At 45.1% G+C, this 13,897-nt stretch overlaps 1 protein-coding gene across 1 annotated transcript in view; it reads left to right on the top strand.

The window, feature by feature from the left end:
- Positions 1 to 13,897, top strand: part of LOC110318338 (CD302 antigen) — a 135,231-nt gene that overhangs the window by 5,062 nt on the left and 116,272 nt on the right. The window contains exons 2-4 of the mRNA XM_029536802.1: positions 2,061 to 2,432; positions 7,726 to 7,896; positions 11,462 to 11,626. Of these exons, the coding sequence (XP_029392662.1) occupies positions 2,061 to 2,432; positions 7,726 to 7,896; positions 11,462 to 11,626 (708 nt within the window). The remainder of the gene's footprint in view (positions 1 to 2,060; positions 2,433 to 7,725; positions 7,897 to 11,461; positions 11,627 to 13,897) is intronic.

Raw genomic sequence — 13,897 nt, 5'->3', positions numbered from 1 at the left:
TGAATATGTTGGAGGAGCACATTAGGGAAATTTTCCTTTTGACTCATTGTCCCCCCCCTACCTGTGACCATCAAAGAAAGAGTGACAGTGGGTGTCAAAGCTGCTCTACCAACACAGCTCTATGCAGCTCCATGCAGTGGTTTTTTATTCGTGTGTATGTGTCCATACACGCACACTAACACACTCGCTATGGCGGCTATCGATCAACTTTGGTTGGTCCCAACTTTCCACCTCATTTGAGACAGGATTATCTTGGTTGTTTTCTCTGTGTGGGGTTTTGTTGTTTGTTTGTTTGTTTGTTTGCATTTATGCCAGGCTAGCTGACCCGACAGCTTCTGGGGCCCCCTGCCTCTGCCTTTGTTTCCCACGGGAACATTAGGATTATATATGTTCAGACCTCACATCCAGCTTTTAGTGGGTTCTGGAGATTCGAAATGAGTTCCCCACGCTGGCATGGCGAGTGCTTTCACCCAATGACCCAACACCCTGTGATCCCTTTAAATTCGAATTTGAAAGCAGAAATAAATAGCTACCCGCTTTAAGGTTTTCTCTGTTGTTCCCTATTTTGTCTTGCTGCTGCTTCTTGAAACAGAACAAGAAAACAAAACAGAAATTCCATCCGAAGTCCACAGGATCAGATAGAATTTTGTAGCTATGACTTACATTGTGAAATTTCCCATCTAGCCAACGGTGCCTGGCAGGACAATCTTTAATTCTTTAACCCATGACTTGAGAAAATTCCCCCGGTTTGTAAACCCAGAGACAGTGAAGCTGCACTCAAAATGAAAACACCTTTTGGGAACCAAACCTTGCATGCTGTTCTGCTGAACTCTGGTTCATTGACAATGACTGTTAAGCTTGTTTAAAATAGTCCGGCTTTCTGCTCATCAACATGACCCTCTAGGCCATTTTTTCTTTCTTTGTAAAAGAGCTGACCAAAGTGTTTCACTGTTTGTGGTTTACTGTAATATATATAAATCCTGGTCCTCAAACTCAGGTGTGTAAGAAACACTGAATCACTTTGGTTTCCGAAGCTCAATTAAATCTGATTTTGAGTTCCCATGCCATTAAGGTGACAGCGCTTTTATCTCCACCTCTGTCCAGGTCTGCCCCAGCTCCTTCAGAGTGCTGGGAGATCAGCTGAAGAGGCCGCGTCTCTAGTCTTTAGCTTCCACGGGTTAATTCTCATTTTCTCTTGCTCTCACACTTGCAAGACATGAGACCTGGTAGTGCGGGTTGTTCCTGGAACCCAGGGTTTGACCTCCTTTGGGTGATTTACTTGGTGAATCCCCAGCCTCCGTCTCTCCTGGCGGTGCTGCTCTGGGGCTGGCCACAGGTTCCCCGCCCTCAGAGCCCAGATCCTCTATTTTCTCCCATTACTTAACCCCAGTTTCTCTACCCCTGCCTCCTCGGAAGTGTTCTCTCCATTTATGTTCAGCTTCCACGGAAGGCTCAGGAGAAGTGGTTTGTATGTAGACCCCCCACACCCCGTTGCGTGGCCACAGTAACCTTTGCTAAGCCCGGGAACATAGAGCCTTGGCCTTTGCCATTGGTGAGTGGGAAGGAACTGAAGTGAGCGCGGGTTCTGATGACCTGACCCGCTGTGTTGTGGAAACCAAAACAGCAAGACAGACAGGGACCGCTTGTGGAACAAAGGGGAAAACGAAGTCATTGCTTTCTGAGCAAGGCAGGGAACCTTTTATGGACCAGAAAAATCACGTACACACTCTACTCTCTACTGACGTGGGTCAGCACCTGTTAGCATCCTTACATACACAGTGTGAAGTACGTACAGCCTTGTGCAAGAGAAAACTGACGCACAAAAGTTAAATAATTTGCTCTGATCTCATAGGGAGCACAGCAGAGGCAAAGTCCGAGCCCAGGCAGACTGGCTTTAGGGCACACTGCGACCCTCACTCCTTGTGGGATTTACCAAACCCAAGGGGGGTTGGGTGCAGTCTAGTGTTAATCAGACTCTCCTCAGCAAACAAGCAGGAGCAGGGTGCGTTCGTCACGTGACTCCGAGCCCTAAAGTGTCTTCCCTTACTGTCTCGGCCCAGGTAACGATCCGTTCACCATCGTCCATGAGAACACTGGCAAGTGCATCCAGCCGCTGTCTGACTGGGTAGTGGCCCAGGACTGTAGCGGAACTAACAACGCGTTGTGGAAGTGGGTGTCCCAGCACCGCCTCTTTCACCTGGAATCCCAGAAGTGCCTCGGCCTCGATATTACCAAAGCCACGGACAACCTGCGAATGTTCAGCTGTGACTCCACTGTCATGCTGTGGTGGAAATGTGAACACCATTCTCTGTACACCGCTGCCCAGTACAGGCTAGCTCTGAAAGATGGATATGCCGCAGCCAGTACGAATTCATCTGATGTCTGGAAGAAGGGAGGCTCCGAGGAAAACCTTTGTGCCCAGCCTTACCACGGTGAGTTATCAGAAAGGACTTTGACTCTTCTGCTTGTTTCATTTAAATGCCATCCATACCCAGCACAGCTTTGTCCTGGAAACCTGACTGGGGTGAAAGGGAGCCCTGTACAGTCTGATGGAGTGGGACCAACTACTGAAGTATCCCAGAAGCCCAGTGCGTTTATGAGGGGTAGTGCATGTCAGGCTGTACACATCCAGGAGAAGGGAGCCGCAGCTTTTGCACACACCAGTCACTGGTTGGTAAGCTAGAATGTTGGCTGGCTTGATCTTACACACAGCTTCTGCAGACTCCCACAGCTGCTAGGAGATCATGAGGGCAGTAGTCCTGTCACATCCAGAAAACAAAGGTCACTCCCCTTCTCCCGGACCTTTGGCTCTTTTACAACTTTTCCAGTCACTCTCCTGAGATGGTTCCTGGGCCTTGGGAAAAGGGTGTTCTGTGGGTGTTCTGCTTGTGTCTGAGCACTCTACTTGTTCTCTCTGCTTGGCTATTTGAGAGGTTTTGTGTTCACCAAAAAGCCTTTTTTTTTGGGGGGGGGCATCTAAGATGAAGTCTGAGAGCTGAACTCATCAACAGGTAGAGAGATATAAATGTAGACGGTGGTTTTATATCATGTCCATTTTGCAGATGACAGTAGTAAGTTCATTCCTAGGGCCTTTGAGATCTCCAACCTTAGATCTTGACTGTATTTACATACCAGGCATGTGTTTCCTCCTGTGAAGTGAGCCTTCAATGCAATTGGGAATCAGTTGGTTGGTTGCCCCATTACCTTTAGGCCACCATCCCACCCATGGGCGTTTCTTGCCACTTCTCATCACTGTAGCTCACAGCATTCATAGCTGGGTAGTACTGCCGCTGACTCCCTCCCAGTCCCAGCAGACTGGATCTTCCAGTACTCCGGAAGCTACCCAAGCAAGGAGAAAACTTTCTGGTCAATACCACTTGATTTCTCTATGTCCTGTGACCAGTATGTGTAGTATCTGCAGTCATAGGGTCTCACCATCAAGTTCTGATGGGCAACCAAGAGCAGTGTCAATAGCCTGATTGTTTGGGGGAGTTTTGGGACACTTCTGACCAATCACTTGAGGGGATGTATACCACATTCTAGCTTGGTGAAGGTATACTTTTATTTGGCAACCTACGGTTTCTGGGAGGTGCATTATCCCTGTGTGGGATAACTCCAAGTAAATTCTTGAATATAAAAATATGTAGATGTTCATTTACGTAAAACATTTGAAAAGTAGGTTTTCCTATTTCTTTAAACTTCCTAAGTGTTAGTCTTCTGCTAATTCCCTCCTCTGCCCTACCCTCCCACTCCTCTCCCCACTTAAACCTCCTTCCCATTGCTGCTCCACACCACCTGGGTTCTACTATCCTCCCTTTGTTTGAGAGCTTTCTTCCCTCTTTCTGAGTCTATGGTCGAATTCAACTTACAGAGTTTGAAGGGAAGATAAAGGACTTCCTCCTAAATCTGGCCATAGACTCGGGAAGACAATTTAAGTCCCATTCTAACCGTTATCTGCTCAGATTTTTTTCTGCTTCAAGAGTCTCATTCTTTTCCTCATGAAGATCAAAAAGTAAAAAATAGAATCCAGGAGTGTCTGGTTCTACTCTTAATGAAGAAATATTGGAAACTTGGAGATGGGGGTTTTCCTTCCCTTCAGGTCATGACCATTGAATCATTCAAGTGTGTCTATTGGCCAGCCGCCTCTGAACTTCAGAATTGTTACCTGAGGGTCAGGGAACTGGCTTCGTGGGGAAACTGCTTGCTCTGCATGCTGTGCATGAGGACTCGAGGTCGAATCCTTAGCATCCATGGCAATCCTGGTCGGATGTGGTAGCCTGTTTATATGCCTTGAAGATAGAGACAAGACCCCTGGCTAGCTACACTCGTCCAGTCAGCAAACGAAGGATTCACGTGAGTGGTGGAGGGCAATCTAGGAAGAAAACTTATGTCAACATCTGGCCTCGTATGCATGTACACAAGAGGACATACATATACAAACATACATACACCACAGAGAAAGAAATGGGTGGTAGAGCAAGAGAGAGGAGAGACAGAGACAGAAAGCACAGGGGAAAGACAGAGTTGTCGCTTGAACTTAAAGTGATTGCCATCTGGATACCCCTTATGGACAGCTTAAATACTGTGCAACATGAGTCTCTAACATGGCAACTAGAAGAAAACACTGAACTCAAAAGAATGGCTCAGAGTGCATTTGTGTGTGCATGCGTGCATGCGTGCTCAAATGCACGTGCTCGGGGAGTGGGAATGCCTCAGGGAGAGGGGAGCACCTCTCAGAGGCAAGGGGTAGGATGAATGGGATGAAGACCTGCGGGAGGGGGACTGTGAGGAGTGGCAACGTCTGGAGTGTAAATAAATAAAATAATGAATACTAAAAAGAGAGAGAGAAAATTTATACCCAATTTTAATTTGCAGAGAGGCCAAGGCCAAAGCTACCTGCTTGCTCTGAGGTTGTCTGGGTAACTGACGCCGCTCTCTCTCTACCAGTCAGCGAGCTGCAGGTCCCTCTTAAGTGGTCCGGCTTCTCCTCCCACCTTCAGCTTCAACCACATACTAATCCTGCCAATCCTAACTTGCAAATTTGCACGTGCCCCTTCCTATTCTAAAGCGAGGAACCTTCCCCAGGCCCGCTCTCTCTAACTCCTGCTACTGGTCCATGCCTAACCCCACTGTCTATCTTTACAAGGATAAAGAAAGCAGGATATTCAAGCCCCAACCACATAAAGTCCAAAGTTACCCAGCCTGTTGCTGAAAAGCTGGGGATCAAAGTGAAGATCACTTCCCCTAAATAACAGTTTCCTATTCCTCCCTTAGCTTTTGCTGCCTGCATACACACACACACACACACACACACACACACACACTTTAACAATATTAGCATTTATTTACCATTATATTTTGGGCTCCCTCAAACTTCACCGTAAGAATCGTCTTTATACAAAAATGTTTTAACTGTAAAAAAAAAAGTTTATGAACGAATTGCTTTTAATTAGCTCCTGTATATACAGTTATATCCTAAGATATCTTGACTCAGCTGGCATCTTAAAATGACACATGTGTATTGACTCCTGTAGAAAATGAACAGAACCTATGTGCGCTTGGTGGCTCTTTGGAGCCTGCCAAACCCCGATTACTAACGTGATCTGTTTTCCACGTAAGCACCTGATCTCACAAGTTTGTGACAGCGGCATCTTCAGTTGTTGGTTTGAAGATGTTGTCAGCCTAAATCCACACAGTGGGAGAGGATTCTTGTCAGGAAGCCTGTAGTAATAAGGACGTCCACGGGGCAGGCCAACAACAGTGAAGGACAGTTGAGAACAAAACGCTTGTGGTAACAGAGAGCGTAGTTAGCCGCCTGCATCCAGCGTGGCTCTTGTTTGCTTGTTGGTTTGCCATGCGCTGTGTGACACAGAGAACTGTGACAACCACCTCTGTGCCATGGGTACCTTGAGACCTGCAGAAGCAGTTACTGGTGTGAAGTGTGTGACTCCAAGAGGCTGTCCTTGTCCCTGTGCTCCATGATGATCGGGACCCAATGTGGCCCAAGGTGAAAGTAGTTGTACTTCTCAAAAGTGGGAATTTCACCAACAGCTCTGATCTCACAGGCTTGTGGTGAGGCACAAGTACGGAAATGTATCTGAAAGCACTTTGCACACAGAAATAAAAGGCTTTAGAAAACCCTGGAGGTCCCAGCGGCAGCGTTGCATCAGGCTCAGGGATTGTCCTCTCGGTACTGTCATAAGGAAGGGAGATTGGTCATGCGCCTTGGGGACATTTTTGATGTGGTCAGATTTGAAACATATGTGATGAGCAGGCTCCTTATAAAACAAAAGGTCACCACCACAATCTTTAGCAGAATCGTTTTCCCTTGAAAGCCATTTGTGTGGCATAGGGAAACAAAACCAGTGACCCGCAAAGATGTTTTTTCTGCAGAGGAGCATCCAGGTGGTTCTTACGTCTTATGTACTGCTGTGCAATACCTTCCAAATTTAAGTCTCTCACTTGAGCATATGAACACTGGAGGATGATGAAGGGCATAGATAGAATTATATGCTATTTCAAGCATCCTTTAAAACACATCTGCGCGTCTTTCTGAGGAACTCTAAAAGCCCAGTGAAGGTTAATGAGATCCGATGACTGTTCTCCCGAATGGCCATTCTTTCATCCGATAATAACCAGTTTTGAAGAAATTGAAGCTATGGAAAAAAGGTGACAGAAATAGATATGTGGTTAGCTGCTCTATAAAGCATGTTTCCAAGAAGACGGTTATTGACATAGTATTGAGCACTTCCTCTGGGGTTCCCAGGCATATCTGCTTTGTGATAATTTCCCAGTGCCTCTCTGGGGACCAGAGAAAACCACCAAAATAAAAGCTACCTCATTGGTCACCAACTTCTCCCATGACTGCCCTATTAAGGCCAGTTCTTTTTTTTTTCATAACCTGAATTACTATATCCTGACTCGCTCCACACATCTACTCAGGAATCTAGCAGCCCTCTTCCTTTACTTCCTCAAAGCCACAGCCTCAATTCTGTTGGGCAACACTAGCCTTTGTCCATCTTTCTAATTGCCTAAGTGGTTCCTAGGCCGACACAGAGGTCAGCGATGCCAGCCTCACACTCACTAAAGAAATGGAGATGAGTCTAGCTGGGCTGCCATGTCTGGCCTCTGGAAGAGGATGCCCCTAGCCTCACAGAGACTTGATGTGCCAGGGTGGAGGGATACCCAAGGAGACCCCCCCCCGCACCTGCTCAGTGGAGAAGGGGAGGGGAAAGGGAGGAATGATTGTGGGTGATGGGGAGGGGGCAGAGAGCAGGATGTAAAGTGAATAAAAAGGAAAGAAGTGGGGTGAATTGGATCTCTCTCAAGATACCCGTTTGGAGGAAGTACCTGTGTCTGCCGACCTCCCACCCCACTCCCATTCTGGAATCAGTCTCCTCTCACTTGATCAAGTCAGGGTCTTTCATTGCTTCCTTACATCACAGGAAAGAAACCTTTACAGTTTTGCTAAATACACAGTGGGCAACCCTAGAGTTAGGCACTGATAGTCCCAGTTCCAATTGCAGAAACCACGCCTGCCAGAGACCCCAGCATTCAAAGGACAGATGAGAGCCAGTCTCTACTCTCTCCACTATATATGACCCGCTCAGATACTGTAGCCTCATGAGTGAAAGCAACACTCTTCCTATAGACATTTTAGAAATTAGCTACCCTGAGATGGTTGTTCAGCTCTGAACTCTACTCTTCTTCCTCCCCATCCCACAGAGATATACACCAGAGGTGGGAATTCCTACGGGAGGCCTTGTGAATTCCCTTTCTTGATTGGTGAGACATGGTACCATGACTGCATTCATGATGAAGATCATAGTGGGCCATGGTGTGCCACTACCCTAAGTTATGAATATGATCAAAAGTGGGGCATCTGTCTACTACCAGGTATGTATGGGCTGGTGAATTCTCTAATAGCAAGAAGAGAGTAGCGTTTGTAGGAGGCAAAGGGAGGAAGGGGAAGTTTAAGAGGACTTGATATGTCTGCAGCAGGTATTATCCTAGATAAGGAATGTGTGTTTGCAGGAAGGGGAGGAAGTTGGGTACAGTTTTGATTTGGCCTTCAGAAGCTGCTCAAGAAGAGAAGCGGGAGCATTTGTGGAAGATGGGATTGGGGGAGGGCACTGGGGAAGCTCAGCTACATCAGGGAAAAGTGGAAAGGGCACGGCAAGAGGGAAGTCGCAGCTTCAGGAGAAAGTGGGGCATGGGACACCGGAGCTTGGCTAGAAGGAGATCGCCTCTGTGAGTTTCCTGAAGCAAACCAGAGCAACAGGTACAGATGGGCTGAGAAGCCAAATTTAGGACTGTGACTACTTAAAATAGACCTAGATACCTTTGGCCCAATTAGTGACGGCGTTTGCTCGCCATGCCATGTGTTGATTAGGGTATGCTTTCAAGTTGTTTTTCACTCGAAGAAAACTATCCAGGGTGCTAAAGCATGAATTCCCCTTTATAGAAATGGACAAATCAAAGAAGTGCTCGTGTTACTGTCTGGTATATAACAGAGACAGTTTCTTAGCTACAATAAATCACAGTAACTGGCCTGTGTGCTTAAGAAACATTGAGTGCCAAGTGTGAGAGCTAACTCTCGCAACCTCAGCACTCACAAGGCTAACCCGGGAGAACGATGAGTTTCTGATCAGCCTGTGCTGTAGAAGTGTGGGAATACTGTCTCAAAGAAAATGAATGACAGTAGTTTGAAAGAGTCTATAAAAAGGAGAGAAAGAGCTTCAGATGTAAATAATAATAATAGTGAATAATTAAATGACCTCTTGTCTTAGTTTGGGTTTCTACTGCTGTGACAAAACACCGTGACCAAAAAGCAAGTTAGGGAGGAAAGGGTTTATTCGGCTTACACTTCTGTGGCTCTGTTCACCGTTGAAGGAAACCAGGACAGGAACTCAAACAGGGCAGGAACCTGGAGGCAGGAGCTGATGCAGAGGTCATAGAGTGGTCCACTTACTGGCTTGCTCCCTATGGCCTACTCAGTCTGCTTTCTTATAGAACCCAAGGCCACCAGCCCAACATAGCACCACCCACATAGACTGGGCCCTCCCCCATCAATCACTAAGTAAGAAAATGCCTTACAGCTCTGTCTTATGACAGATCTTATAGCAGCATTTCTCAATTGAGGTTCCCTCCTGTCTGATAAATCTATCGTGTGTCAAGTTGGCATAAGGCTGTCAGTACCCCATTCCCAGTGTCAGGCACTGTTCTAAGCCTTCAACATCTATTGTAGCCATTCAGGCCCCATAGCAACTACAGAAAAGCACAGTGAGACTGAGGTGGACCACGTAGTTGCATAAGGTCTCGAAGGTCCAAGAAACCTGGCTGTGAAGCCTTTGCCCCAAATGGCTCTACTTTCCTGCCCAGAGAAAAGGCAGCCTGGTGGTCTTGTATGCTGATCCCTCCTTAAGAGACCCTAAGTTTCTGACCAACTTGAAGAAGTTAGACAGGGCCAGCAATTCCATGTTAGGGAGCACCAATACCAGTCAGAGTGTTTGTTAGAACAGAGAGCCACCTCAAAGGGTTTTGAGGCAGTGGATTTGAGGTGGAGTAGTTTCACAAGTTCCCAAGTCATTGTGGAGATGCTGGTCTGAGGACCTCTCTATGAGAATTGCTCTTTTAAACCAAGGCCCAAGCTTTTTAAACACCCGGACTATTTTTTAAAGTACACAGTGTTTGCGTCTTATAATTTATAACAAGTGAATTGTGGCTAAGTGTTTCGTTTAACTCCCACTATTGCTTGGGTCAGAGATTTCAGGTGAGAATTTTCTCAGGTGAGAGGAAGTGGCCCTGGCTGATGGAAAGTCCTGCCAGGGTCAGACCACACTTATGTGAAGACTGGTAGAGAAGCCAGTAAGATGCCCATTCTCCAGCATATTTGCCTGGTCTGCCTTGTTTTGACTGAAATCTGCCTATGTACCTTAGCTGCCTTCTTGGGCAGAGAGTGTCAGTGCATTGTGTATCTACCAGAGTTGCTTTTTATAAAAGAAAGCTACATTCTCAAATCTGGGGCTTGCTAAGCCGTGGAGGTAGTGTGAAATAGCAAACACACTCTGTGTATTCAGCAGTGGAGCTCTGAGAGCCCCTCCAGTGTACAGAACCACGAGTGTACTATTTGGGGGTGTAACTGGTAGTGGAAAGCCCCCTTGAAACTCCCTGGATGGAGTGTTAAGTCACGTGATCCAGCCTGAATTGGTTTTCCCTCTCTCTGGGATCACATAGGAAACTGAGTATATTTTAAACCAGTTATCTCAATATCTATATAATTTAATCATGGTACAACTTGAAGATTCTTTATTTGAAACATACATTTCTATATCTGTATATATATATATATATATATATATATATATATATATATTCTTAAATAAAGAAGTATATTTAGGAAATAAAGAAGTATATATACTTCTTTATTTAAGAATGAATATATTCTTAAATAAGAATATATATATATATATATATATATATATATATATATATATTACAAAGCTTGGAGGGAGAGGTTATTTAAGTGGAAAAGAATGCTTGCTATGCAAACATGAGAACTTGAATTCAAATCCCTGGCACCCAAATTTAGAAAGAGAAAGCCATACATAGTTAAGGACGCCTGCCAGTCAGTCACCCCAGTGCTATGGAGGTTGAAAACAAGAGGATTTCTTGGGTTTGCTGGCTGCCAACCTAGCTTCAGGTTAACCAATAGATCCTGTCTCAGGAGAAAGTGAAGAGAGATAACGCAGACCACCTGATGTCTCCCTCCTGTCTCTGCTTGCCCATGCACACACCAGCATAGGCACCTGCCAGCACAAAAATGGGTGTAGGTACCACACACACATCAAGAATACACTATAAACCTTCTGTATTGTACACTCATGTTTTGATGCCTATATGTGCATATGTAATGTGAGTTCTACATCATTAATTCTATTCATGTAGCCCATCATCTGTTCAAATATCAAGGAGAAATTTGGGCTCAATTTCCTAAATAAAGAAGTCACTATGCTGTGTGTCTTAGCCATTTTCCACTATGCACTGGATCTTAGCCATTTTAACAGCATCTCTATGCATATGGTGCTTTCTAGGCAGGCTGGAGACAACCCGTCTTTGCCAAGTTCAAGTGAGCCTGTTTTCCATTGGCCCAGTGCGTCACACCTGTATATACTGAGACTACCATCTTCAGAAAGGAACACTGATACAAACATGGCATTGTAGCTGATAGGACATAGAGGGAAAGTGGAAGAGTTAGCCCACTTGAGTCTTTTGGTATGCTCTGACTTCCATTTCAGTGGATAATGAAAGGACTCAAATACGCTCCCTGCCGTGATGGCCTCTGTTTTGGCATGTCCTAAGAGTATCACAAGTAAATTGGCTGTGATCTGGTAAGCACTCCAAGTAACAGAAAACACTATCTCCTTATTTTACGATTACTAATTTATCTCTTTATCAACAGAAAATGGTTGTGAAGGTAACTGGGAAAAGAATGAGCAGACTGGAAGTTGCTACCAATTTAATAATCAGGAAGTTCTATCTTGGAAAGAAGCTTATGTTTCCTGTCAGAACCAAGGAGCTGACTTACTGAGTATCCACAGCGCTGCAGAATTAGCCTATATTACGGGTAAGTTTGACTTGTGGTAGGGCAGTCAGCTGGAATTGTAGAGACGCCTTCTTCTTCTACACGGCATAACCAGGCATGCTCTTTAGATAATACCCTTTCTGGCCTCTCTTAAAATCTAAACCTTAGCATTGAAGCCTACAAGAAGAAGGCGAGGGGGGATTGAACGTAAGCATATTCCATGTGTTGAAATGCATCTCGTGACAGAAACTAGAGGGGAAACTGCTGTTTTGAAAGCAAGTTAGAGTACAGGATGCAGTTAGTGCCCTAATCCTAAGTGGACAGAATGGAGAGGAGAGGGTGAATGCTAAACTCCTGGACACCACAAAACAGAGAATTCAAGGAAGACAGAGCTGGTCGTGAGTCATGCTGAGGTCGGTGGAAAGTCTTCATACGGGAGAGGAAGGCGCAGGGGCAAGGAGAGGTTTAGAAGTTTCTGTCAATGTTTTTAAAATATTGTGCGTATGCACACATGTGCGTGCCTGTGTATGCGTGTGTTTTCATGTGTGTGAATGTCAGTACACTGGGAAGCCATAAACGGGCATCAGATCCTTTGGAGCTAGAGTTACAGATTATCATGAGTGCTGGAACCTGAATACAGGTCATCTGAACCCTTAACCACGGGGCGGAGCCTCCGCCCCGGGAAGGAATGCTAAAGGCATGCTTAAATGGACAGGGGAACACACAGCCTCCATGCTACACAAAGAATTATAAGCAACTGGAGAATCTTGAGAGTAGGAGGAGCAGTCCTGAGGGCATCCGTACAAGTAACAGAGCATTATACAGACAGAGCGGGGGGTGTTTTTGTATTTAGGTGTGGATACACAGCATATACATATACGCATGTAGTGACAATCAGTGAAAAGGAGGCTGTGAATTTAGAAGACAGCAGGGAGAGGTGTGTGGGGTGGTGTAGATGGAGGAAAGGAGTCCTACAAGTGGATGCATAACAAGGATATGCAGAGTGGAGTTTGTTTGGTCTTGTTTTGTCTTCAGGGTAATAGAAATTTAAAATATTGTATACATACATAAATTCATATATACACACACATATATATAATATATGATATATTATGTATTTAGTTATATACTATATATTATGATATATATTTTGTATATAATGAAAATATCATTCCCCAAAAGCCTTTCAATTTTAGCAATTAGTGATTGATTGACACTGGGAATCTTTTTCCAGAAACAAGAGGTGACCACTTTAGTGAATCCCTCGAAATCCTAAAGTGTTTTTTTTTCTTTCTGCCTGTCTTGCATCTACTTAGTTACTTCTTTTGAGGTTTATTGTTGTTTTCAATACATAGATGCGGTGATAGATTTGGATTGTTTGGACTCATCATATTTCCTATGTAACTGGCCTTCTCAGGACCTACAACCAACCAGGTCCCCCTAAAACTCCAAAGAGAACCCCACATGCCCCAGGCAGGAACACTTCCTAATTTGCCTTCACCCTGAGAATTTTTCCACCTTGAGCTGCTTGACCTGCACCCCAAGGCTGGGACAGTCCCAAAGCTAGGACAGTCCCAAGGCCAGGACAGTCCCAAGGCCAGGACAGTTCCAAGGCCAGAACAGTCCCAAGGCCAGGACAGTCCCAAGGCCAGGACAGTTCCAGGTTAGGGCTGTTGTAGGTTGGGGCGATTACAGCCTTTCTGGTGCAGCTGAAGAGTTCTTCTGTGGCTCAATTTAGGCATAAATTATCAGGCTTGTCATCACTCACTGTGTAAGGGGGAAGAGAAATATGCAGTCAGACCTGAACAGAAACCTCAGGGGCAGCCAAATGTGTCTCAGGGAAGTATTTGCAAATTATGTATCTGGCATGAGGTTAATATTCAGAATTTGTAAAGAACTCGAATAACTCAATAACAAAATTTGACCAAACAAGAGCTATAGACCGAAACAGAAAGTTGTAAAACCCCACAAAACTAGTCAGCAGATAGGTTAGAGTCTTAAATGCTCAAAATAACTAACTACTAGATAAATACAAACTAATGTCACAGTAAGATATCGCTTCTTTACATTATAGTGGCTAATAATAATAATAATAATAAATGCAAATGAGGACAGGAAGAAAGGAGAATGTTTGCACACAGTCTGGAAAACTGAAAAGTAGTGCAACCATTGAGGAAGTTAGTATAAGGTTCCCCAGAATATTAAAAATAGGACTATCTGGCAACTCCTGTGCTAGGCACACAGCCTAGGAAGGAAAAGAGCATACCAAGGAGATGCCCATACCAAGGAGATGCCCATACCAAGGAGATGCCC

This window comes from Mus pahari, chromosome 3, assembly GCF_900095145.1.
Source record: "Mus pahari chromosome 3, PAHARI_EIJ_v1.1, whole genome shotgun sequence".
In the NCBI taxonomy this organism is placed as follows: Eukaryota; Metazoa; Chordata; class Mammalia; order Rodentia; family Muridae; genus Mus; species Mus pahari.
The sequence above is the reverse complement of the archived record's forward strand: the minus strand, read 5'-3'. Positions and strand labels throughout refer to the sequence as shown.